Source organism: Heterodontus francisci, chromosome 17, assembly GCF_036365525.1.
Source record: "Heterodontus francisci isolate sHetFra1 chromosome 17, sHetFra1.hap1, whole genome shotgun sequence".
Taxonomy (NCBI): Eukaryota; Metazoa; Chordata; class Chondrichthyes; order Heterodontiformes; family Heterodontidae; genus Heterodontus; species Heterodontus francisci.
Window position 1 is genome coordinate 26,676,206 of NC_090387.1, and position 23,623 is coordinate 26,699,828.

At 42.3% G+C, this 23,623-nt stretch overlaps 1 protein-coding gene across 3 annotated transcripts in view; it reads right to left on the minus strand.

Moving 5' to 3' along the window:
* Window positions 1-21,035: 21,035 nt before the first annotated feature.
* Window positions 21,036-23,623, minus strand: part of cmip (c-Maf inducing protein) — a 235,850-nt gene continuing 233,262 nt past the window's right edge. For all 3 annotated transcript variants that reach the window (XM_068049180.1, XM_068049181.1, XM_068049182.1), the window contains exon 21: window positions 21,036-22,624. In XM_068049180.1, the coding sequence (XP_067905281.1) occupies window positions 22,571-22,624 (54 nt within the window). In that variant the 3' untranslated portion in view covers window positions 21,036-22,570. The remainder of the gene's footprint in view (window positions 22,625-23,623) is intronic.

A 23,623-nucleotide genomic window follows, 5' to 3' on the forward strand; every position in this document is an offset into this window, starting at 1 on the left:
CAGCAGCTGAAAGAAAATTAACATTTTAGCTCTGCCCAAAACATTGGCGGGTTGAGAGTGGGGGCAGGCTGAGCAGCCCAGAAGAACTTTCATCCCATCTGTCTGTGGCATTTTAATCCAGCCACCCATTTAATATCTAATGCACAGCAACGGATGTGTTGCGGACTTGCATGACAAAAACTCTGCTTCGTTATTTGAAGGACCAATTCAAAGATGGAATTTGGAGGACTTAGGAGTTTGAACAAAGAGAGGCAGAGGTTTCATCATGGACTCAAGTGGTTGCGCCTCAATTTAATGATGCATCACTTGTTGCACTGTTGGTTGCAGCGAAGAGTTGGAGAGGGAGACCCTTCACCGGCAATGGGAGGAAGAAACCTTCTGCTGCAACAAAGAGACTGAAGGTGGCCGAGGGTTGTGCCACGCTATGGGATTCAGTGCACGAAGCAATTTGAGGACCTATCTGCTGTGATATTGCTTTAACTGCTTTAAAACTAGTTAACATACCACTGAATATGTAAATAGTTTAGTATATATCATCACAGGAAGTGATGCAAGTAACATGTATCCAATAGTTGAGCAGTGTTTGTCAGTAGGTAGAATGTGTTTTGAAGAGCTCTCCTAGAATTCTGCTATTCTTTAATAGAGAATCCTTTAGTTTAGTTTACCAATCATTGTTTGGTAGGTTTGTATGAAGAACCAATAATGCGACTCTATCCAGGTCAGGAAAAGTGAATAAAGTTGCACATTCACCTACATCCTGCTATGCACATCACCCCTCCCCCTGCTCACTTTGCCTTCTCAAGCCTATTTCATCAGATCACTCCTCAGACCCACTTATCTTGCAATTGCACTTCCTCAGATCCCCATTTACTCATCCAGCATCACCACTCACCCTGCTCTTTATGCAATTTGATGCCTCTCCCTGAGAATCAGACTCACTGGCCGGTAATATATGAACGTGCCGCAAATTATGGCAGTGCGCTCTCATCTCGGTGGTCTGCTCGCGTGGGTGCGCTGTCACTGAGCTCCCGTGATATTTCGCGTGGGGGCTCATTTAAATGGAGCGGGCGGAGCGGCCGCCCCGATGGTATAGAGGCGGCGGTTGCTCCTTCACCAGCGATATGGCACCCAGTGCCACGGCGCAGGCACCGGTGCCATTTTTAAAGGGCTTCAAGCCCTTCAGTGACATTTGAATTTTTTAAGGGATATTATAATGAATGTAATTTAAAAATTTAAATAAAAGCTGGAAGCCCTTTCAACGCCCCCCCCCCCCCCCACCACCTCACAATGTTTGTTTTCGGGCCACCTACCCTAAATAAACTTTATTGCCAACATGAGTTTCGCCCACCCCCCACCCCCCACCCTCCCACCAACCTTGTTACCTTTGCCCTTCAAACCCTTCCCACCATCCACACAGCCAATGAAAAATGTTTTCACTACTTCCCCCGCCCCCACTAACAACCGGAAGATTTCACTGCTCTCCCCTCCCCACCAATGTCACGCCTCCGAATATGTGGGACTTCCGGCCGGCGGCCGTAATATCGGCATGGGTTGGCTGCCAGGACAAGGTAAGTTGATTTAAATTTATTTCCATTGATTTTAATATGTAAATGAAGGCCAGGCCACTGCTGGTAAAATGCAGCGGGACCTTCTCAGCGTCAGGGGTCGTGGCAGGCCTCTCCTGGAAGAATCTTCTTGGCCTCCCCGCCACAACCCCTGATGCCGGAGGCCTCATAAAATTCAGCCCACCAAGTGCACTATATCCATTGGGTGAACACATACCATGACAGTCACTCAGGTCTGTTCCTGCAAGAGCAATGAACACGAGGGCGAAGGAGAGAACCAGAGGTGGTTCCCCACAGATTTCCTAGTTGGCAGCTGCAGATGAGGAAGCGCTGGATATCAATGGCTTTATGGCGTCACTGACCATCAGAGATGGAGAGATTGGGATCTCCCAGCTACCTCGTGACAGAATTAAATATCAGTCACCCACATGTCATAGAATACTCATGTTGACCTGATTTTAGCAGAGTGTGAAATATCTTCATAATGTTAACTTGGAACATTCTTACCTTGCCACTATTAATTCATATTGTTTTTCTCTCCATGAGGACCTACTCATGCATATAGTAGCAGTTAATGCAGCTCCTGGACGACCAATCCTTGGAAGAGCTGATTCCTGCTGAGGGTGCACCATCACAGGCCTCATGCTTACATGCACCAGCACAGAGACTCACAATTTGGTGGGTCCAATTCGACAATTAATTGGGATTTCACCTGGAGACTCACAGATCACAAGTGAGCAAGAGTAGACAGAGGCAGTGGGCAGTGGTAGAGAGTCCATGTTGGTGCAGCCCTCTCTAAGCTCTGCTCATGCTGTTCCCACAGGGCCATCGATGAGAATGCTAATCATTGAGGGGCAGCAGGAAATGTGCAATGTACTGCCAGGCCTTCACACAACATTGCAGAGAGAATGCAGGTGTTCAGTTCAAACATGAGTGGGTTGATGTCCCAAGGCATTGCGGAGATGCCTTCCTCAAACGATAGGGTGGCCAAGGATACGGGGTAAACCTTTCAGGACTGAGATGAGGAGAAATTTCTTCACCCAGAGAGTAGTGAGCCTGTGGAATTCGCTACCACAGAAAGCAGTTGAGGCCAAAACATTAAATGTTTTCAAAAAGGAGTTAGATATAGCTCTTGAGTCTAAAGGGATCAAAGGGTATGGGGCGAAAGCCGGAACAGGCTACTGAGTTGGATAATCAGCCATGATCATAATGAATAGCGGAGCAGGCTCAAAGGGCCGAATGGCCTACTCCTGCTTCTATTTTCTATGTTTCTATGTTTCTATCAATTGTGGTAATCAAATGAGTCCATGCAGACCTTGAGCACAGTTTTTCAGACTTTGGATGTGAACATCTTAGCCTTGGCCTTACAGCACATCAGTGATCTGCCCCAAGCTACTCTCCAGCAGCATGGTAGAAGTGAAGTGTGGCTGGATAATGAAAGGGAAAAGTGCTTCTACTTCTCACCCATTGGCTCTCGCACTCAGTAGGCTGTGGTTGCTGCCAGTGCTCATCTGGCTCCTCGTCCAAATTCCAGTCTAAGGCAGCCATGACCACCAATCCTATTCTTGAGTCGCAATCCTTCCAAACTGGATAAATTAGCCTCTCACTACAAGTGCTCTGAACCAACCCTTTCCCAGTGGGAGGTAAGAAAGCGGCTGCGAACACTGACTATTTATTGCTGTCATAAGTCTGACTTTTAATGACTCCCCGCCATTCTATTGTCATTCAGTCTTCTTGCCTTGTTTTCCATGACGCAGTTCAGGAAGCCTGGGAAACCCTGCTTGCATGTGCTGTTAAATTTAAATGTTGGTTAAAATATTATTGAAATACACTGACTTAACTATTCAAATCACTGACCTGCTTCTCCAAAGGAAGTTATGCACACAGAGCCGAAAGCGCCTCAGATGAACTCAGAAGTCGGTTTATTGGATTTATTGAAGTTAGTGTATGGACACGCTGACATTTTCTATGAATTTAACTCCCACCTGCATCCAAACTCACACTCTAAAACTCCCTTCAGTGTTTTACTTCCAAATGCTGATAGATCCACTGTCCAATTCCAGGGCTTTCTATTTCTTTTCCAGATCTCCTGCATTCAATTTTCCTTTTTCTACCAGGATGTTTATGTTTGCATCAAAATCCTTTTAAAAATATAAACTGAAGGTCAACATTGTGTCTAAAACTGTCCCTTTATAGTGATGTGCATCACACCAACCAAAAAACAAATTAATTCTTTCAAATATATATGGCTATTAGAAATGCCCCCTGTCAAAAAAGTTCAAACCCACATCTGTCACCGATATCAAATACTGACATAAGTAACAGGCTCACTTCCAAAATTGACACATCCTGGTTTAATTAGGAGTGGTGTGTGAAGCATATTATGTGAAATACTTCATATAAAATGCAACATCACTGAAGTATACAATTGAGAATGACTTTCAATTGTACATTATTTAGAATATATTGCAGCGACAAATATTAAACGGAACAATAGGGGAAATATATAATATTGTCCAGCACCCCCTTTAAGTCTTTCACCTTATTGTTACTCAACTATATGCATAGATTGGAAGATTTGGGTCGTAAAAGATATTAGTTTGCCTATGAAAACTAAATTTAGTTTTGAACGCACATAAAACGAGTTGGGAAAAGACCAAGTAACATTGGCCTGGATTTTACAATAAGAAAAGTGCTGAGGCTATCAGCGCTCACCGTTATTATGGAGTAAATTGGATAGCAACATCAGTCGATCGCACACACGCAGTTAAACAGGGTAATCAGGAATTTACTGTCCAATTTGCCCTGCTCCTCCAGGCACATCGCTACACCGGTACCTTGCTGAGAGATTCGGTATTAAAACATATGAAGAGCATGACATTGGAGTATTTACCCACTAGATAACCACATAACATGCCAGAAAAAGTTAGGGCTTGTCCATTCAAGCGTAAGTAAATTTTTAAAAGTGTGACAAGTCTTAATTATTACCAAAGAACTTCTCCGGCACAGAGAATTAACTTTTACAAGTGTGGAGCCTCATTTCTCCAGATTTTAATTGATGCTTGAGCTGTAACAAAAAGTTAAAATTAAATTTGTTTTACACTTTTTCTTTCTATCTCATCTATCTCTCTTAATACCATCTTTCTTTCTCTCCCTTTATTTTTTTTTCTGTACCTGATTTTACATTGAATATTTGATTCAAACTTATACTTACTGGTTTAGACTGTGGAGAGGGGGTGAGATTTTTAACATGGCTCCTGGGTTTAGGTGCAAGAGGGGGTGAAATCAGGAAAAATGAGATAGCATTGGGAAGCTGTCTCCAACCCACCAGCTTCTGTGCATTGGTGAGTTGCTGCAGTGCATCTTGCACTGCTGCCACAGTGTGTTGATAGTGAAGGGAGTGAATGTTGGCGAGCCAATCAAGCAAGCTGCTTTGTCTTGAATGGTGTTGAGCTTTTTGAGTGTTGTTGGGGCTGCACTCACCAGGCAAGTGGAGAGTATTCCATCACAATCCTGACTTGTGCCTTGTAGATGGTGGACAAACTTTGGGGAGACAGGAGGTGGGTTACTCGCTGCCAAATTCCTAGCCTCTGACCTGCTCCTGTAGCCATGGTATTTATGTGGCTGGTCCAGTTCAATTTCTGGTCAATGGTAAGCCCCCAGGATGCTAATAGTGGGGGATTCAGCGATGATGATGCCATTGAACATCAAGTGGAGATGGTTAGATTCTCTTTTGTTTGAGATGGTCATTGCCTGGCACTTGTGTGGCTCGAATGTTACTTGTCACTTGTTAGCCCAAGCCTGAATATAGTCCAGGGCCTGCTGCATCTGGACACAGGCTGCTTCAATATCTGAGGCATCACGAATGTTGCTGAACATTGTGCAACCCCCACTTCTGACCTTATGATGAAGGGAAGGTCATTGATGAAGCAACTGAAGACGCTTTGGGCCTAGGACACTAACCTAAGGAACTCTTACAGTGATGTCCTGGGACTGAGATAATTGACCTCCAACATCCACAACCATCTTCCTTTGTGCCAGGTATGACTCCAACCAGAGCAGAGTTTTCCCCCAATTCTCATTGACTCCAGTTTTGCTAGGGCTCCTTGATGTCATACTTGGTCAAATGCTGACTTGATGTTAAGGGCAGTCACTCTCACCTCACCTCGAGTTCAGCTCTTTTGTCCATGTTTGAACCAAGGCTGTAATGAGGTCAGGAGTTGAGTAGCCCTGGCGGAACTCAAACTGAGCTTCAGTGAGCAGGTTATTGCTGAGCAAGTTTTGCTTGATGGCACTATCGACAACCCTTTCCATCACTTTGCTGATGATCAAGAGTAGACTGATAGGGCAGTAATTGGCTGGGTTGGATTTGTCCTGTTTTTTGTGGACAGGACGTACCTGGGCAATTTTCCACATTACCGGGTAGATACCAGTGTTGTAGCTGTACTGGATCAGCTTGGCTCGGGTCACGGCTAGTTCTAAAGCACAAGTCTTCAGTACTATTGCCGAAATGTTGTTAGGGCCCATAGCCTTTGCAGTATCCAATGTCTTTAGACATTTCTTGATATCACGTGGAGTGAATCATATTGGCTGGAGACTAGCATTAGTGATGCTGGGAACCTCAGGAGGAGGCCAAGATGGATTATCCACTCGGCACTTCTGGCTGAAGGTGGATGCAAATGCTTTAGCCTTGTCTTTGACACTGATGTGCTGGGCTCCCCCATCATTGAGGATGGGGATATTTGTGGAGCCTCCACCTCCTGTTGTTTGTTTAATTGTCCACCACCATTCATGACCAGATGTGGCAGGACTGCAGAGCTTGGATCTGATTCGTTGGTTGTGGGATCACTTTGCCCTGTCTATTGCATGCTGTTTATGTAGCTTGGCATGCAAATAGTCCTGTTCTGTAGCTTCACCAGGCTGACACCTTATTTAAAGTATGCCTGGTGCTGCTCCTGGCATGCTCTCCTGCATTCTTCATTGAATCAGGGTTGTTCCCCTTGCTTGATGGGAATGGTAAAGAGGGGGATATGCCAGGCCATGAGGTTACAGGTTGAGGTTGAGTACCATTCTGCTGCTGCTGCTGATGGCCCACAGCTCCTCATGTGTACCCAGTTTTGCATTGCTAGATCTGTTCGAAATCTATCCCATTTAGCAAGGTGGTAGTGCCACACAACATGATGAAGGGTATCCTCAATTTGAAGACGGGACTTTGTCTCCCCAGGGACTGTTCGCTGATCACTCCTACCAATACTGTCATGGACAGATACATCTGCGACAGGTAGATAGGACGAGGTCAAGTATATTTTCCCTCACCACCTGCCGCAGAACCAGTCCAGTAGTTATGTCCTTTAGGACTCGGTCAGCTTGGTCAGTAGTGGTGCTACTGAGCCACTCTTGGACATTGAAGTCCCCCACCCAGAGTACATTCTGTGTCCTTGCTATCTTCAGTGCTTCCTCAAGTGGTGTTCAACATGGAGAATGGGCTAAGAATAAATCAATGTGGATTTCTTTAATAATTACTCAAATTCCTCAGCGTAAAATATGTGGTGAATATGAACACGTTTTTAGTTTCTTCTAGCAGTGAGCCTTTTGTGTAATAACTGTGACATGCACCATATTAATGTATGTTTCAGTATTTCTACTAAAAATAAATGTAAAAATAGAATCTAAGAACACTTGAATCAGTTAATATCATTAATACAAGAGCAAAGTACTGCGGATGCTGGAAATCCAAAATAGAAAATGCTGGTAGTACTTGGCAAGTCTGGCAGTATCTGTGGAGAGAGAAACAGAATTAATGAGCTAAATTTAGTCAGGATGGCAGGAGCCCTGATGAAGACCCAAAAGCTAGTGCCAACCCGCCCCACCCTCTCAGCCATTTGTGGGACATCTGGCCACACTTTGGTCCATTTGGCAACTAATTAGTTGCCTTCAGGGCTCCCACTCCTTTAATGGACGAGAGCCCACCTCCAGGAGCTGCCAGCCAATCGGAGAGCCGCCCACTCTTCAGTCTCAACAGCGCAACTGGGAGCGGTGGCTACTGCATGCTGCTGCACCCAGCTTAGAGGACACAGCAATGGATGTCGCCATCGCAACTAGGCGAGTTGCGTCTGAGGTCACCAGGGCCAGTCAGACAGGTCCAGGCGATTGTTGGGGGGGGGGGGGCATGTTTGGTGAGGGCAGGTTTGGTGTTGCTGCAGTGGGTGGCCATTGCCTTTTTGGGGCCCCTCCATGGTTCACAGAGTGCCCGATTAGGAGGAGCCCCCACTCCGAGCCTGTAGAGATGCTGCCAGGGTTTAGCAGGCAGTCTCTCCACGTGGAGGAGAGCCCACCCACTGCTGATAAAATGCCACTGGCTGCGGAAAGAGGCCTTTAATTGGCCACATAACTGACTCAATTGCCCTCTGGGCGTGAGGGCAGACCTCCACCTTCACAGCTGCTGGTAAAATGATATGGCAGCAGGAAAGTGACAGACATTCCACCCTGCCCATGTTCAATCATCGTTTTACGGAATCCCCCCATCCCCCACCTCCCAGCTCTCCCAAGAGGGCTGGTAAAATCCAGCCCGATGTTTTAGGTCGATGAACCATCAAAGGTTCACAGAACTGAAACATTAACTCTGTTTCTTTCTCCACGGGTGTTGCCAGACCTGCTGAGTATTTCTCACCTTTTCTTGTTTTAGGTCAAATATCATTAATTTGTTTACATCACAAAGACGTGAAGCATCCACTCATTGGTGTTAATCAATTTAATCATTGGGTTTGGAAGCAGCTTCAAGTTATGGAAAATCACCAGGACTTGCAACTACATTTCTCAATAAAATTCAAGTTGTACGCAGTGAATTATCAAAAATAATTGGTAAAAGGGAGTTAACGGCTGTATCAGAATCTTGGGACTGATATTTGTACTAACAATCTCCAGCTGGAATTGCATGCGTCACTGAGATTATTAACTGCTGAAGTTTACAGGACACAAGGTTGTTCTGACAATTACCTGACAATAATGTAGCAGATCATGCTGAAGGTTGTGTACATATTTGGTCATTGTATCTTGCAGCGTTTCTTACAGCCGACCTACATTACTAACACTAGGATGTCTGTGTTAGGGAAGGATTCCACTCCAGTGCTAAAACGTAAGCATGTCCTAGGAAACTGCATCCAGAAACCATTTGTGTAAAGTTAAGGAATAGGAGAGAAAAATGATACAATTCTCAGTGTATATTACTAACCATCATGGAGATGGGATAGAGGTGAAGATCTGCAAACAGTTTCAGAGAGATATTGTGCGATTTTTAACAATCCCAAGATAACCTGAAATTAAGCTAATGCTTGTGGTCAAAGTAGGGGTCACTTTTTTGAATTAATCTAGGACATCTTTCTGGATGAGTATGTTTCAAAGAAAGAATCATTGAGTGATTTAGTCTTTAACTGATGCAAAAGTGGAGCAGTTGGGAAATAATGACAACATGGTTAGGTTCCATGTACAACCAGGTTTGGATAATGAAGATTTTTTTAAATGGCTGCTGAACTGGAAAAAGGCTAAGTTCAATGAGATAAAAGGCGATCTGGCCCAAATTAACTCGGCGGGAAGGTTAGCAAATTGGACAGCAGTGGAAAATCTTCCAATATCAGATGCACGAAGTACAAAATAAGTACATTCCTATAAGGCAAAAAGGGGGTGTATTAAAGTATGAAGCTCTGTGGATAAATAGAAAGATTAAAACTTTACTGGAATTTAAAAGAGAGGCATATGACAAAGTTAGGGCTGACAATAGTGAAGATAATCATGAGGATCATAGAAAGTGCAGCTGGGAGGTGGAGAGGAAGATTAGATGAGCTAAAAGATAATATGAAAAAGGCTAATAGAAAATATGAAAGGAAATAATATGGGCTTTTAGAGTCATAGAGCACTGAAATAGGCCCATCGGCCCACCGAGTCTGTGCCGACCAACAACCACCCATTTATACTAATCCTACATTAACCCACTATTCCCTACCTCATCCCCACCTTACCTCAATTCTCCTACCACCTATCTACACTAGGGGCAATTTACAATGACCAATTTACCTAGCAACCTGCAAGTCTTTGGCTGTGGGAGGAAACCAGAGCACCTGGCAGAAACCCACGCGGTAACAGGGAGAACTTGCAAACTCCGCACAGGCAGTACCCAGAACCGAACCCAGGTCACAGGAGCTGTGAGGCTGCGGTGCTAACCACTGTGCCACCCCTTTATAAACATAAGAGAGCAGTTAAAGAGAGGGTAGGGCCATACACAGATGAAGGATTTAATTGTGCAGGCTGAAGGTGTGGCAGAGATATTAAATAAATATTTCACATTGGGTTTTACAAATGATGGCGGAAGTGAGAACAAAGGTGCACTATAGAAAAACTGATAGCTAACAGTAAAAAAGGAATTGGTTCTGGACAAAAATTAACAGAGGATGGATAAGTCGCGATGTCCTGATGGCAAACACTCTAGGCTGTTGTAAGAAGTCGGAGGAGATAGCAGAGGCTCTGACCACAATTTATCAATCCTATTTAAATATGTACATTGTTCGAAGTGACTGGAGAGCAGCCAATGTAATAGCTTTGTTCAGAAAGAGAAATAAACTGGGAAACCAGAGACCTGCTAATGTTTTTTTATTCATTCATGGGATGTGAGCATTGAGTATTTATTGCTCTCCCTAATTGCCCTCGAGAAGGTGGTGGTGAGCCACTTTCTTGAACCACTGCAGTCCTTGTGGTGTTGGTACTCCCACAGTGCTGTTAGGGAAGGAGTTCCAGGATTTTGCCCTAGCTACAGTAAAGGAACTGCGATATATTTCCAAGTCAGGATGGTGTGTGACCTGGAGGGGATCTCGTAGGTAGGTTGTGGTGTTTCCACATGCCTGCCGCCCTTGTTCTTCTAGGTGGTGGAGTCAAGGGTTTGGAAGGTACTGTTGAAGCAGCCTTGGCAAGTTGCTGCAGTGGATGGTGCACACTACTGCCACTAGTCTTATGCCAATTGTGGGAAAACTCAGAATCACTATTTTGAGATAAAGTTAGTGAGCCTTTAGAAATGGAAAGGTTAATAAAGAACAGCTTCCAGGAATTTGTTAAATTGTAAGCTGTTTTGAAGAAGTGACCAGTTGGATAGAAAAGGGAAATATAGTGGATAATAAAAGCAAAATACTGCGGATGCTGGAAATCTGAAACAAAAACAAGAAATGCTGGATTCACTCAGCAGGTCTGGCAGCATCTGTGGAAAGAGAAGCAGAGTTAACGTTTCGGGTCAGTGACCCTTCTTCGGGATGTTGTGTCAATGATTTTCAGAATGTGTTCGATATCGGCATCTCAGAAGAGACATTTTAGGTAAGTGTACGGGATAAGAGAAAATGTAGCAGCACGGATAGAATGTTGGTTGACAGAAAACAATAAATTATGGTAAATGGTGTTGCTCAGCCTGGAGATGAGTGGAAATAGTGTACCTCAGGATTCAGTGGGTCCACTTTTGTTCTTGGTTCTCATATAGATGATTTTGGGTTTGGATGTAGGGAAACCAATCTCAAAATTTGCAGGCAAAAAAAAATTAAGGGGTTGTTGAACAGTGCAGGAGGCTATGAAAGACTTCAAGAGGACACAGATTCATGAAATCTATAGGTCGCAGGTTTAATTTAATGTGGATTAGTGTGAGGTAATTAATTTTGGGAGGAGAAAAACCAAGTAAACGGAGTATAGAACAACAATACTTGTATTTAAATAGCATCTTTAATGTCCTAAGGTCTTTCACAGGAGTGATTATCAAACAAAATTTGACACCAAACCATAGAAGGAAATGTTGGGACAGATGGCGAAAAGCATGGTTAATGAGGTAGGTTTTAAGGAGTGTTTTAAATGCAAAAAGAGAAGTAGAGAGACGGAGAGGTTTAGGGAGGGAATCCCAGACCTTAGGGTCTTACCAGCTGACGGCATGGCCACCGATGGCGAAACAATTAAAATCGGGGAGACGCAAGAAGCCAGAATTGGAGCAGTGCAGATATCTTGGAGGATTGTAGGGCTGGAGGAGATTACAGAGGTGGGGAGAGGCGAGGCCATGGAGAGATTTGAAAACAAGAAAGAAAATTTTAAAATTGAGGCATTGCTCAACTGGGAGCCAATGTCGGCCAGTGTGCACAGGGGTGATGGATGAGCGCAACTTGGTGCAGGTTAAGATATGGGCAGCAGAGGTTTGGATGATGTCAAGTTTACAGAAGGTGAAAGAATGGTGCTGAAGGGTGTAGATGAACAGAGAAACTAAAGGTTAACATATACAATTTCCTGAAATTGCAAGGGCAGGAAGATGAAGCAAGAAAATGGCAAACAGCATTTTGAGTTTTAGAAACAGGGACACATAATACAAGAGTCAAGAACTAATGACAAATTTACACAAAACATTGGTCAGAACATTTTCAAGTTCTGACAAAAGGTTATCAGCCTGAAACCTTAACTCTGTTTCTTTCTCCACAAATGTCACCTGACCTATTGAATATTTCCAGTATTTTCAGTTTATATTCCAGATTTTCAGCTTTTGCAGCATTTCGACTTTGTAATGGATTGAGTAATTAGAGTATTGCATGCAGTTTTGCGCACCCCATTAAAAAAATATTTACGCCATAGAATAAGAAAAGATCTTTTTCCTTGGTTCTGCAGTTGTGACATGGGGGTCATCAATTAAAAAATAAAATCATTAAGAAAGTGAAGGAATTTTTTTGACACAGTGAGTAGCAGAAGCATGGAATGCTTTGCCTCAGAGTGGTTGAGGCAGAGTCCATTGCATCTGTTAATGGAGAACTGAATGACTATTTGAAGAAAAGGAAAATACAAAGTTAAAGGAAAAAAGCAGGGCATATAGTTTTGGATTGCTTTGGCAAAGAGCCAGCACAGGCACGTTGGGCCAAATTACCTCCTTTCATGCTGCAAACTTTTATGGTGATCAGTACAGTAAGCTGAGGCATCCAACCTTTGCCAGGAAATAGGTGGGACCAACATAAATAGGATATAAGTTGAGGAACAATGATACAACAGAACCTTTCACTGTAATTTTGGATTTAGTTTCCAGGAACCGGAGTAAATTTAAAAATAGTTACAAGATATCTAGCATGAAAGACAATGCTGGGCACTTCACTTTAGGAAGGATCTCAAGGTCTTGGAAAGAGTACAGAGGAGATTTTAAAAAATCATACCAGAGATGAGGGAACTTCAGGTTTGTGAAGAGACTGGAGAAGATGAGTTTGTTCTTTATAGAGCAGAGCAGGTTAAAGGGAGATTTAATTGAGGTGTTCCAAATTAGGAGGGGCTTTGATAGAGTAAATAAGGATAAACTGTTTCCACTGGCGGGTGTGTCAGTAACCAAAGAATGCAGATTTAATTGGCAAATAATAACTGGCAAAACACCAGCCACATAGGTGCTGTGAGTACCAGAGCAGGTCAACGGCTGGGTATGCTGTGGTGACTTGCACACTTCCTGAATCCCCAAGTCCTCTCCATCACTTACAAAGCACAAGTCAGAAGTGTATTGGAATACTCTGCACTTGCCTGGATGGCTGCAGCTCCAAAAACACTTCGATACTATCCAAGGCAAAGCTGTTTACTTGATCCACGCCCCATTCACTGGCTTATATATCCACACCCTCCATGATCAGCATATCGGGCTGAATTTTGTTCTCACAGCAGGGGGGTCCCGCCACCAGGCCCGAAAGTGGGGAAACACCCCGCTTTGGTGGTCTGTGGGACCCAAGGCTGCATCTTGTCCGTGGCAACCAACTAATTGGCAGATACCGGGGCAGGCATCCCTGTTAAGAATGTCTGTTCACCCCCAGGAGCTGCCGGCCAATTGGAGGACTGGCAGCTCAGCAGTCCCACCAGGGTTGTGGCCATAGCTGGGACTGCACCTGGAAAAATAGGGTGCCAAGGAAGGACAGTGCCCTCCCAACCAGGTAAGTGGGGTCTGGAGGCACCGGGGCCAGTCAAGCAGGGGGGTGGAGGGGAGTGCTTGGTAAGGGTAGGTGATACCATTGCTGCAGGGGCAGCCATTGTGCCCAGGGGGCCATCCTTGGGCCAAAGAGTGCCTGAATAGGAGGGCACCACCTCTGAAGCCCGCTGGATGGCCACCAGGGTTTACCACATGGCCAGAGGTGGCAAGAAAAGGCCCTTAATTGGCCAGTTAAGTGGTCCAATTGGCCTCTGGGCAGATGGGTCATCCACCTTCTTCCCGATTGCTGGCAAGGTGGCAGTAAGTTGATGAGCACTTCTCCTCTAGCCTTCCCTCACTATTTTACAGGCTCCCCCAGCTCCCAGGCTGTCCCCAGAGGCCTAATGAAATCCAGGCCATTGCCTCTGCAATGTGTAGAAACTACAGGTTGCACTGCAACAAGTCATCAAGGGCTCTTCAGCAGCAACTGCCAAACCTGTGACCTCTACTACATGGAACAGGGGTCGGCAACCATTTTTACCTGAAGAGCCTTTTCAAAAAAAAATGCATTAAATAAAAATACATGGTAAATTGCCAAGTGTCTCTGGCAGAAGGCATCATTTTCATATGTAATAAATAAAATACATGTATTGAATTTATATATCAATAGAAAATAATCAAAATTAAAATAGACCTGACTCTGAATTGTTGCATTTTTTGACATTTTTTGCAACTTTTTTCTATTTTTTTCCTATTTCCAGTATATATGCATGTTCGGGTTTTATGCACATTTCCACTTTGAATAAAAAAGTAATAAGAAATTTATATTTGAAACTGAAAGAATGCTTTTTGTCTTTTGTGTTTTTATAACAGTTCTTGTAATAAATTGAATTGGTTGTTACTACAATTTTGTCAGTAAAGTCATCTTTAAAACAAACTTTAACTTAATTTGTATAGAATTAAGACAATTGTTTTGACTATTGATTCTCGCGATTAATAAAAGTTTCTAATAGCACATTCAAAATAATTTATCATCTCAGCTATACTAGAAACAATAATGGTCACAACCAGAAAATTTGTTCCTTGAACCAAAGGCATTATCTATAACCATGGTGTTGTTATACCACTTGAACAGGTTTATTTAGAGCACAATGATGTTTTTTATTAAAATAATCTTTGAAACTGTAAGGTGCAGCATAATTATTAGCCTTTTATCCCTACAATAAAAACACGATTCTTACTTTTCTTGACTTAATTTTTTTAGGCTTTTTCCATGATAATGCGATCCAACTGGAAAAGGTTGGGACCTGCAAATGAGGTGTTAAAGAGTCGCATGTGGCTCCGGAGCTGCTAGTTGTCTACACCTGACCTAGAAGGACAAGGGTGGCAGGTGCATGGGAACAACATCACCTCCAAGTTCACCTCCATGTAATGGTCACACACCATTCTGACTTGAACATAAATTTCTGTTGCTTCATCATTGCTAAAGTCAAAACCCTGGAACTCCCTGCCCAGCAGCATTGTGGGAGTACATTCACCACATGGACTCAGCAGTTCCAGCAGGCGGCTTACTCCACCTTCTCAAGGGCAGCTGGTGATGGGCAATAAACGTTGGCCTTGCTAGTGATTTCTGCATTCCAAGAATTAATTTTTTTTAAAATACTGACATCATAACGCCCTACGGAGCACCCTCACCACAAGGACGACTACAGCTCAAACAGATGATCACATTCTCAGGACAACTATGGATGAGTGGAAATGCAGCATGGCCAGCATCATCCATATTAAAAGAAAAGAAAAGAGTCACAGAGGATTGGCCTGGTTACATTCTCCCTATGCCAGGCCAATGTCCGAGCAGAGTAATCTGGCTGCATAAGTAGCAAAAGGCTTAACAATAGTCTGTATTGGTAGGCTGTACAATTTTATATGGATAAAGCTCTGAAATATTCCTGATCACTCTTGGAGGTCCCTAAATCTTGATCCCTGCCAACTTGTGTCTAATATAACTGGGCTTCGGTAAGTGAGATTTTGTCGCAAGGGAGGCGGTGGTGCAGTGGTAATGTCACTAGACTAGTAATCCAGAGTCCTGGCTAATGCTCTGGGGGCATGGGTTCGAATCCCACCATGGCAGATGGTGAAATTTGAATTCAAACAATAAATCTGGAATTAATGGTGACCATGAAATCATTGTCAATTGTTATAAAAACCCATCTGGTTCACTAATGTCCTTTAGGGAAGGTTATCTGCTGTCCTTATCTGGTCTGGCCTACATCTACTCCAGACCCACAGCAATGTGGTTGACTCTTAAATCCCTCTGAAGTGCCCTAGCAAGCCATTCAGTTCAAGGGCAATTAAGGATGGGTAATAAATGCTGGCTGAGCCAGCGATGCTCACATCCCACATTGCCTTCTTGGAGTGAAAACCAATCCCAAACATATTCCACTTACCTCACTCCAGCGCCAGCGTTAGAATGCAAAGTTCACAATGAGAGTGGGTTTCAGTTGCAATTTGATTAATGATGCTGCCTGGTTTTCTGGTCTTGTATCCTATTCTATTGGGGGTGAGTATGATGCACATTTGATGCTATTAATGGGTTCGAAGGAGCTCACTGGGATCACTGGTTGTCAGAGTTTGAGTACAATTTAAAGTAATCTGAAATTGGAAAATAAATAATGAAAGAAAGCATGATACAAATGTGAAATAACTACAATTAGTTTTCCAATAAATCTTAACAAAAACTGAAATATTTATAGACTAATAAAAGAAAAACGATCATTAATGTTTGATTAAAATCATAAATATATCTATGTACACTGAGTCAAGTAATATTTAAATAATATAAATCAACAATATTAAAGCCTTACTGTATCTTTGCACAGAATATCATGTTTATGATCTACACGGATTTGGACTGTCCTGCAGCAATGACTGCCTGTACAATGTTAGTAATAAACATAATTAATTTTTATATTAGAACATTCTCATAGCTACTATAAACAAATCCAATAGAGTTACACCCCTTAATGATTAGGCACCAAAGTAGAAAAAAAAGAAGCATTATTAGTTAAGGCATGGGTGCAGTGCATCAACTTAAATAAATCTCCTGGTAACATAACACACATTTGTTTTATTTAATGTCACATCAGCAATGTACACTCACTGTAAATAAGGAATTCAATCTAACATGTAAAAAATTTGACAACTTAATGTATTGAACAGTCTGCCAGCTATATTAATTCTTTGTCTAGTGCAAATGGCATAGAAACTCAGTCACATTTGGAAAATACAGATTTACTTATGTTTTCATTCATGCTCATTAATTGACTGAATTTGTGATTTTAGCCCACTAGTAATAAGCATTACTACTAAATTAGAACCATGTCAGAAACATCGATATATTTTTACTGTCATTTTTCCAATGGGTACAAATTGATGGTACTGTGAAATCCAGTCCTCACTGATGAAGTCCTATTGCTGGGAGACCAAGTGGTTGCATGCCAACCACCGAGTATGAAACCTTTGGTGAGTCGGCCAGTGAATCCAGATTACTTGATTACCAATATCTCCTTATTATGTACACCTTCAAGTCCAAACTGACTTCCTCGATGACTATTTACCTTTCACATCGCTAGAAGTAGTCAAGCAGTGAAATACCTGTATGGAAATAAACTAACATTTACCTCACTTTACAGCATCTATATTGTGTTTCCTCTCACCTCCTTTCAACATTCGTTGTAGATATGGAGGCTGAGGAAGGGACTAGTCACTGCCATTCACAGAGTCACTATAGCAGAACCTCTTAATGTCACTATAACCTGCTTGAAATCTTCATTAACCAACAACAAAATAAGAAACAACTGAAGAAATACAGATAATTCCTCCTTTCTAACAATACAGGTTAGTGTGAAAATTTAATTACATGTTCTTCCTTTTAACAGTGACATTTCTGCTTATACTCATAACGTGTCCCATTGTAACTGGGCTGACTACAGATATTAGCCAAGAGCTGTGGAACTTACTTTTGAATTAGCTTGAGTGGTCAGGTACAACTGCTTGCACAAAAGAAATAGTCACATTGGGGGGAATGTTAGCACACAAAATCAGGCGGATTGAGTTCAGGTCAGATGTTAAAATTTTAAATATCTGAATTCTGATCCCAACCTGCCTACTTCTAGGTTTTATGGAGGTGGGGCAAAGGGCAGGTTTCTGACCTGCTCCTAGGATCCAGGTCAGTAATTTAAATATTTTAATGAGGCTGGCAGCCTCTGATTTAACCTGCTTCTTAGCTTTTATTGTGGGCAGCCAGGTTTCTCAGCAGCTGAAGTGAGGTGAGTACAGCTTTGGGGAGAAGGTAAGTGCTTTTACAGAACCACTTGTGGGTCAGGAGGAGCAGGAGTGCTTCCCCGCCCCCTCCCCCACAACAAGACCCCAGTGTGGTTGACTCTGAAATGGCATAGCAAGCCACTCTGTTGTATCAAACGGCTACAGAAAAAAGCACTGTGGGTGCACTCACAGCACATGGACTGCAACGGTTCAAAAAGGCAGCTCACCATCAACTTCTCAAGGGCAACTAGGTATGGGCAATAGATGCTTACCTTACCAGTGACGCTCACATTCCAAGAACGAATTCAAAAAACAAAATCAAACACTCACTCCCTTACAAAGACCCCAGGGATCAGACATCACACAGTTCACCCCACCAGGGATTGGAAACCCTGCCCCCTACCCGGAATTGGACACTCCATGGCTTATGGATTGGACCTATCTGGTCCTGCGGCCTGCTCCAGCGTTCTCCATTGGAAGCCGAGCCTGCCAATCAGGCTAAGTTCCAGGTGGAGAAATTGTCAGGGTCAGAAGATGCAGGTTGTGGAAATGAAACTCCATAGCACAGGGGAAAGTCTGGACACCCCCACCTACATGGCCCACCCTTGTTAATATCCAGACCAGTAATTCAGAAGGAAAGTGGAAGCCACAATTCCTTTACTCTATACACTGAAGGAGGTATACGATATACAAATATGAAACTATCTGCACTTCAGCTGAATGGGGTGGGTGGGGGGGGGGGGGGTGGGGAGGTTGATAAGACCAACAGGTGCTCTAAAATGTCAAAATACACAACAAATGCATTTCCAAAATCTAGATTATTGTTAAATTTGATCAAAAAAAGGGCCTCTTTCATTTCTAGTACTCTATCATTTTAGTTCGCTGTTGTGCCAAATTCTCCTTACACCATTTTATGTGTCCCACATACATATTAATTACATATCTCTATGACAAACAATTGGATCCCTAATATAGTAAGCTTAAATAACACCTTCTAAATATTGTGATCTCCAATGAGTATACCTTGAAATGGCTTGATACAACACAGATACTAGTTGTTGCTATAGAAATCCAATTGCGCTAAAATGCCAAACACGTGGGGTGAAATGAGTCTTGGGGAGGTCAGCACAAAATAGGCGCTAGTGAACTGGAGAAGGAAATTGGGCAAAGTATAACACGGGCTGCCAATTCACTATTGCTAGCTTATTGTTGTTGTCCAAACAAATTTCACCCCCACTCTGTGCAGCGTTGTACCAACATCAATTCTTCTACAACTTTATCAACACATGTGCGTGAACACCATGAAATCACTGAATGCGGTTTTGTTTGTGTTTTAGAAAAGTGTCATCAGCAATCTAAGAGAGAATGAAAAGTGCCAAATGTTATAGAAAATGCTTTGTTTATACAGATTTTAGCCATTTGATGTCATTAAATATCACAATAAAACACTAGACTGACCATAACAGAACGTCTATTTGCTTGTACTGAGTTGATCCCTGTCTTATCTAAATATCAAAATAAAAAGACCAACAGAAAGGGTTAGGATTATTATTTAACCCATAGGGAAAGAAGGACTTTTTATAGCTCATAAAATATATATATTTCACTTCAGAATATCATACCAGGGTTAATCCTTCACCTTTTGATGAAAGGCCACAGACCTGAAACATTAACTCTGTTTCTGCCTCTACAGATGCTGCCAGACCCGCTGAGTATTGCCAGCAATTCTTGTTTTTATTCCTTCACTGGCTTGATAAATGGTGGAGTTTTATATTTGTTTATGTTCTAAAGTACTGGCCATGCTGTGGTAATTAATCATCATATTGGAATCCAATGCCAGCTACATACATTCTACCTGTAATGACTGTGCATTAAGTGACACATCCACTGGGAAAACGATATGGGTTGCTAATGGTTTGAACTGTTAAAAACTTAACTAACTTGCCATCAAGAACCTCCCAGCTATGTGGTAGCACTTTGCATTGGAGCATGGTGTGGTAGGATGCAGACTTGCCCCATGAGGCCCCACGCAATGAGGTCATAATCCCAGTTGTGCTGCAATATGCAATTGTCAAGCACATCTGGTTCATCCACCAGAAGGGTTTTGCCCTGGGGAAGTCACTTTTAGGAGTTCAATTTGTGTCTGGACATTGTGTTTAAAATAAAATGTTTGAACTCATGATAAAATGATTGTAGGAGGTTCAGGAGTCTGTTAGTAAGGTGGATGCAACTAATATCACAAGTATCCCAATACAACCTGCATCTCAATGTTGGGACACTTTCATGAGCAGAAAAGCATTGCACCAATCTGCTTTTGACATCATCGGTAGCATTATCATTTAGACAACAACTAGTCTTCTGTCCCCTGTGAGTGAAACTGTCAATTTAGTGCCAGTGAGTGCAAAATTCTAACCTGTTTTGTGCTATATAGTCAAATCCTGCTAATTCAAAGTTGTCTTTTGCTGAAAAGAAATTTTTGAATCCAGTAAGTCAAATTAAGTAATTTTAAGTAAAACAGAAGAGGCGTTTTTGCCCAAGATTTCAATCTGAAATTCCAAGCGAGTCACCATCATGCCCTAAGCTGTCCGATGGAATAATTTGAATGAAACAATTTTGAATTAAGAAGAGTACATTGTAGATTTGTGGCACTAGGAAACTAGCTCAGAATATTGCAAACAATTTTACATGGAGTCCCTACAACTGGGAGAAAAAAGGACACTTTATATCATTACCAATCCAGGTTGATGCTAAAGTGCAGTATTGAGGGAATACTGCTTTAATGGAAATGCCGTCATTTGGCTGAGCCATTAAACAAAAGGTCCCATCTGCCTGCTTGGATGGGTTTGAAGATTCCATTGCACTATCCAAAGAAAAGATGTTCTCCTAGATTCCTGGCCAACATTTATGCTTCAACTAACACCAGCCAAAAAATATATATATATTTTCTGAGTCATTTATTTCATTGCTGTTTGTGGAACATTGCACTGTGTAGATTGGCTCCATGTTTACCTATGAAGCAACAGTTACCTTTAAAAATAATTATTGGTTATAGGGCATTTGAGACATGCTGCAGATATGAAAGGTATTATATAAATAAAGTTTTTCTTTTATTCCATTCACCTGGCATGAATTCATAACCTGGTGAGCGAGTGTTGAGATGCACTCAGGTCCAATCCCAATGTGATACCATGATTAAACGAAACCAACTACACTAGTGAAAGATATTCACTTACTGTTTATTTTGCCTGAAATTATTTCACATCTCTTTGTACAACAGCTACAGAACAGTAGTAAACCATCTGATAAAAGCAACAGTGCTGATGATAAACAATGGCTGCGTTTTTTTTTTAAACTTTATTTTCCACGCCTGCATCTTCATGCAGTTTGAGACTTGATGCAGAACTCTGGCACACTAACCTGATTAAGACTTAACCAATTCAAAACAAAAGGGAAAGTGAAAAAGCTACCCAGCAACAAGGTATAAAACAAAGAAGCCTGGCCTCCATTCCTGGATAAGTTACATACAAAACAAAATAAAAAGGTACGTGTTACAATCTTTTTTTTTCTGTGTTTTTTTTCTGAGATGCTGTAAATTTTGCAACGCAGCAACCATGCTAAAAATGACAAAGATAATTTTTCTCTATACAACATAGGCTCATATGAAATAAAAGCAACGGAACAGAAAATAATCAAGGCATTCCATTATCATATGGAACGCTCATAGTGGTTGCTATCACAAAGAAAATGGAGTTATTGGTTTCGACAAAAGGATCTCTACCAGGACCATGCAAATCACACATGCATGTTGGAACTATGCACATATCAGGTAAAGAGGGAGGGAAACAAATTTAAATTGGGCAAAACATTTAAGAAAAACAAGAAGTTATAAAGTTTTTTTTTAAACGTTTGGACGCAGATAACTTTGGTGGAACCTCACCACGACTTCAGAAAAAAGATTGGCAATTTGGTCTTTGTAAAGAAAAGTCTGTCTCTTAATTTCTTTCAAAGTTTCAGTCTCTTGGTCAGTGGTGAAGCAGAAAACCCATCCGTTTTGTTGTTTTCAGAATCTTGTAAAAGTTGCAATGATCCAACAGGACAGACAAGAGAAGTTCATAAAGTTCATAAAGGCAAAGTAAAACCACTTAAAGGAGATTTTCCAGGCTACCAGACAGCCAAAAAAGCTAGTTTATACAGTACTATATGCAAAAAACAGATAAAAGGATTACAATTCATAAATAAGAGTCAGGTCCCAGACCTGCGATGTGAACAATTTTTAAATATGTGTGTTATGTAAAACTTATGTACAAAACAAAAAAATTATCACTTTGCATATTACTGCAAGGATTTGGGATGGCAAAGGTAATGTATCCATCAAATAATTGATATCTTCAGCCAAAGAACATAGTGCGAACTTCCAAATTGGTTTGATGTTGGTCCGTTCAAGTAGACGAAATAAACAAGCGAGAAAGATATCTTTTTACACACAGCATGAACACAAAGGCAATTAATGACCAGGGAGGTTCCTTTTGTGCCGGATTGCTGCTACACATTTTTTCATCTTCAGAAATCAAAAAGCATTAAGAATGAAGAAGGGTCCGTAATGAGCCCAGCAGTGTACAGGCCTTTGGTGAAAGAACCCGAGCTGGCGATCTCAGCAATCCCTGGACCAAGGTAAAAATGCTGGAAAAAAGTTTATTTTTCTGATTCTTCCACAAAATAATGATTTGTTACTGTCCATCAAGCAAGGAATTCACCAGGCTTCTGTGTAACGGACATCCACTTCTTTGAGGTTTGGCAGCTTTGCCTATCAGACATTAGTTGGAGAAATAAATATAGTTAGTGTTTGATCTGGCCTCATGGAATACATCTCTTTAATAGGTGTCTGTACAGTGGAGACCCTGTCATCATCAACTACTTGTATTCCTATCGCACTTTTAACAGAAAAGTATCCCAAAAGTCTTCATAGTGGCAAATGGATATCAAAGAAGTCGATATTTTAATTGGAATGTAAAGCTGCTGCTTTGCTAAACCTCATGCAGACATTAAACTTTGTTCCATGATCTTGTGTTTGGCCGACACCTGTTCCTATGTTCCCTTTCAGCCATTTGAGTCATTCAGTTAGATCATGGCTGATCTGCATCTTCACTCCATCTACCCGCCTTGGTTCTGTAGCCCTTAATGCCCTTGCCTAACAAAAATCTATCAATTTCAGAAAATTTATGGGGGTGTCCAAATAGGAATCCAATATCACAAGGTCTAAAATAAAATTTTGTCTCCTAGGGTGACCATGGCCGGAATCTTCCCAGCCCCTTGGAGGTCGTTTTGGAGAGGTTGGGAATAGGTTCGGGAAAGTATTGGAAAACCCTGCCAGGACAGCTCCCCGATACTGTCCTGCCTCCGGGCGAGTTTCCCAGCGGCGGACTACCACAGCCTGCTTCACCGAGGTGGGCAGCCAATCAATCCAATTAAAGCCTCAATCAAGGTCGATTATCCCATGCTGATGGATCTTTCCCAGCATCGCATGGGTCCCCCTTTGAGTCCTGAGCCCGGCAACCACTTGGAGGCGGCATCCTGGCAGCAGGTCAGAAGATCATCGAAGCCTCCTCTCAAATCCTGATGACGGGACTGCAAGGTTGAAACAGCCTCAGCCACACTGATGGCCCTGGAAACACTAAGCCTTTTTTTCACAAAATGTTCCGCAGCCATCCTAGGGAGGGTCTATTTTGAGGCACCCTTGTGCTTATCTACCTGCCTCAGCAGCGCCCATTTCTCCCAGTGAGGCTGCGGGTGTGTATCACATTCA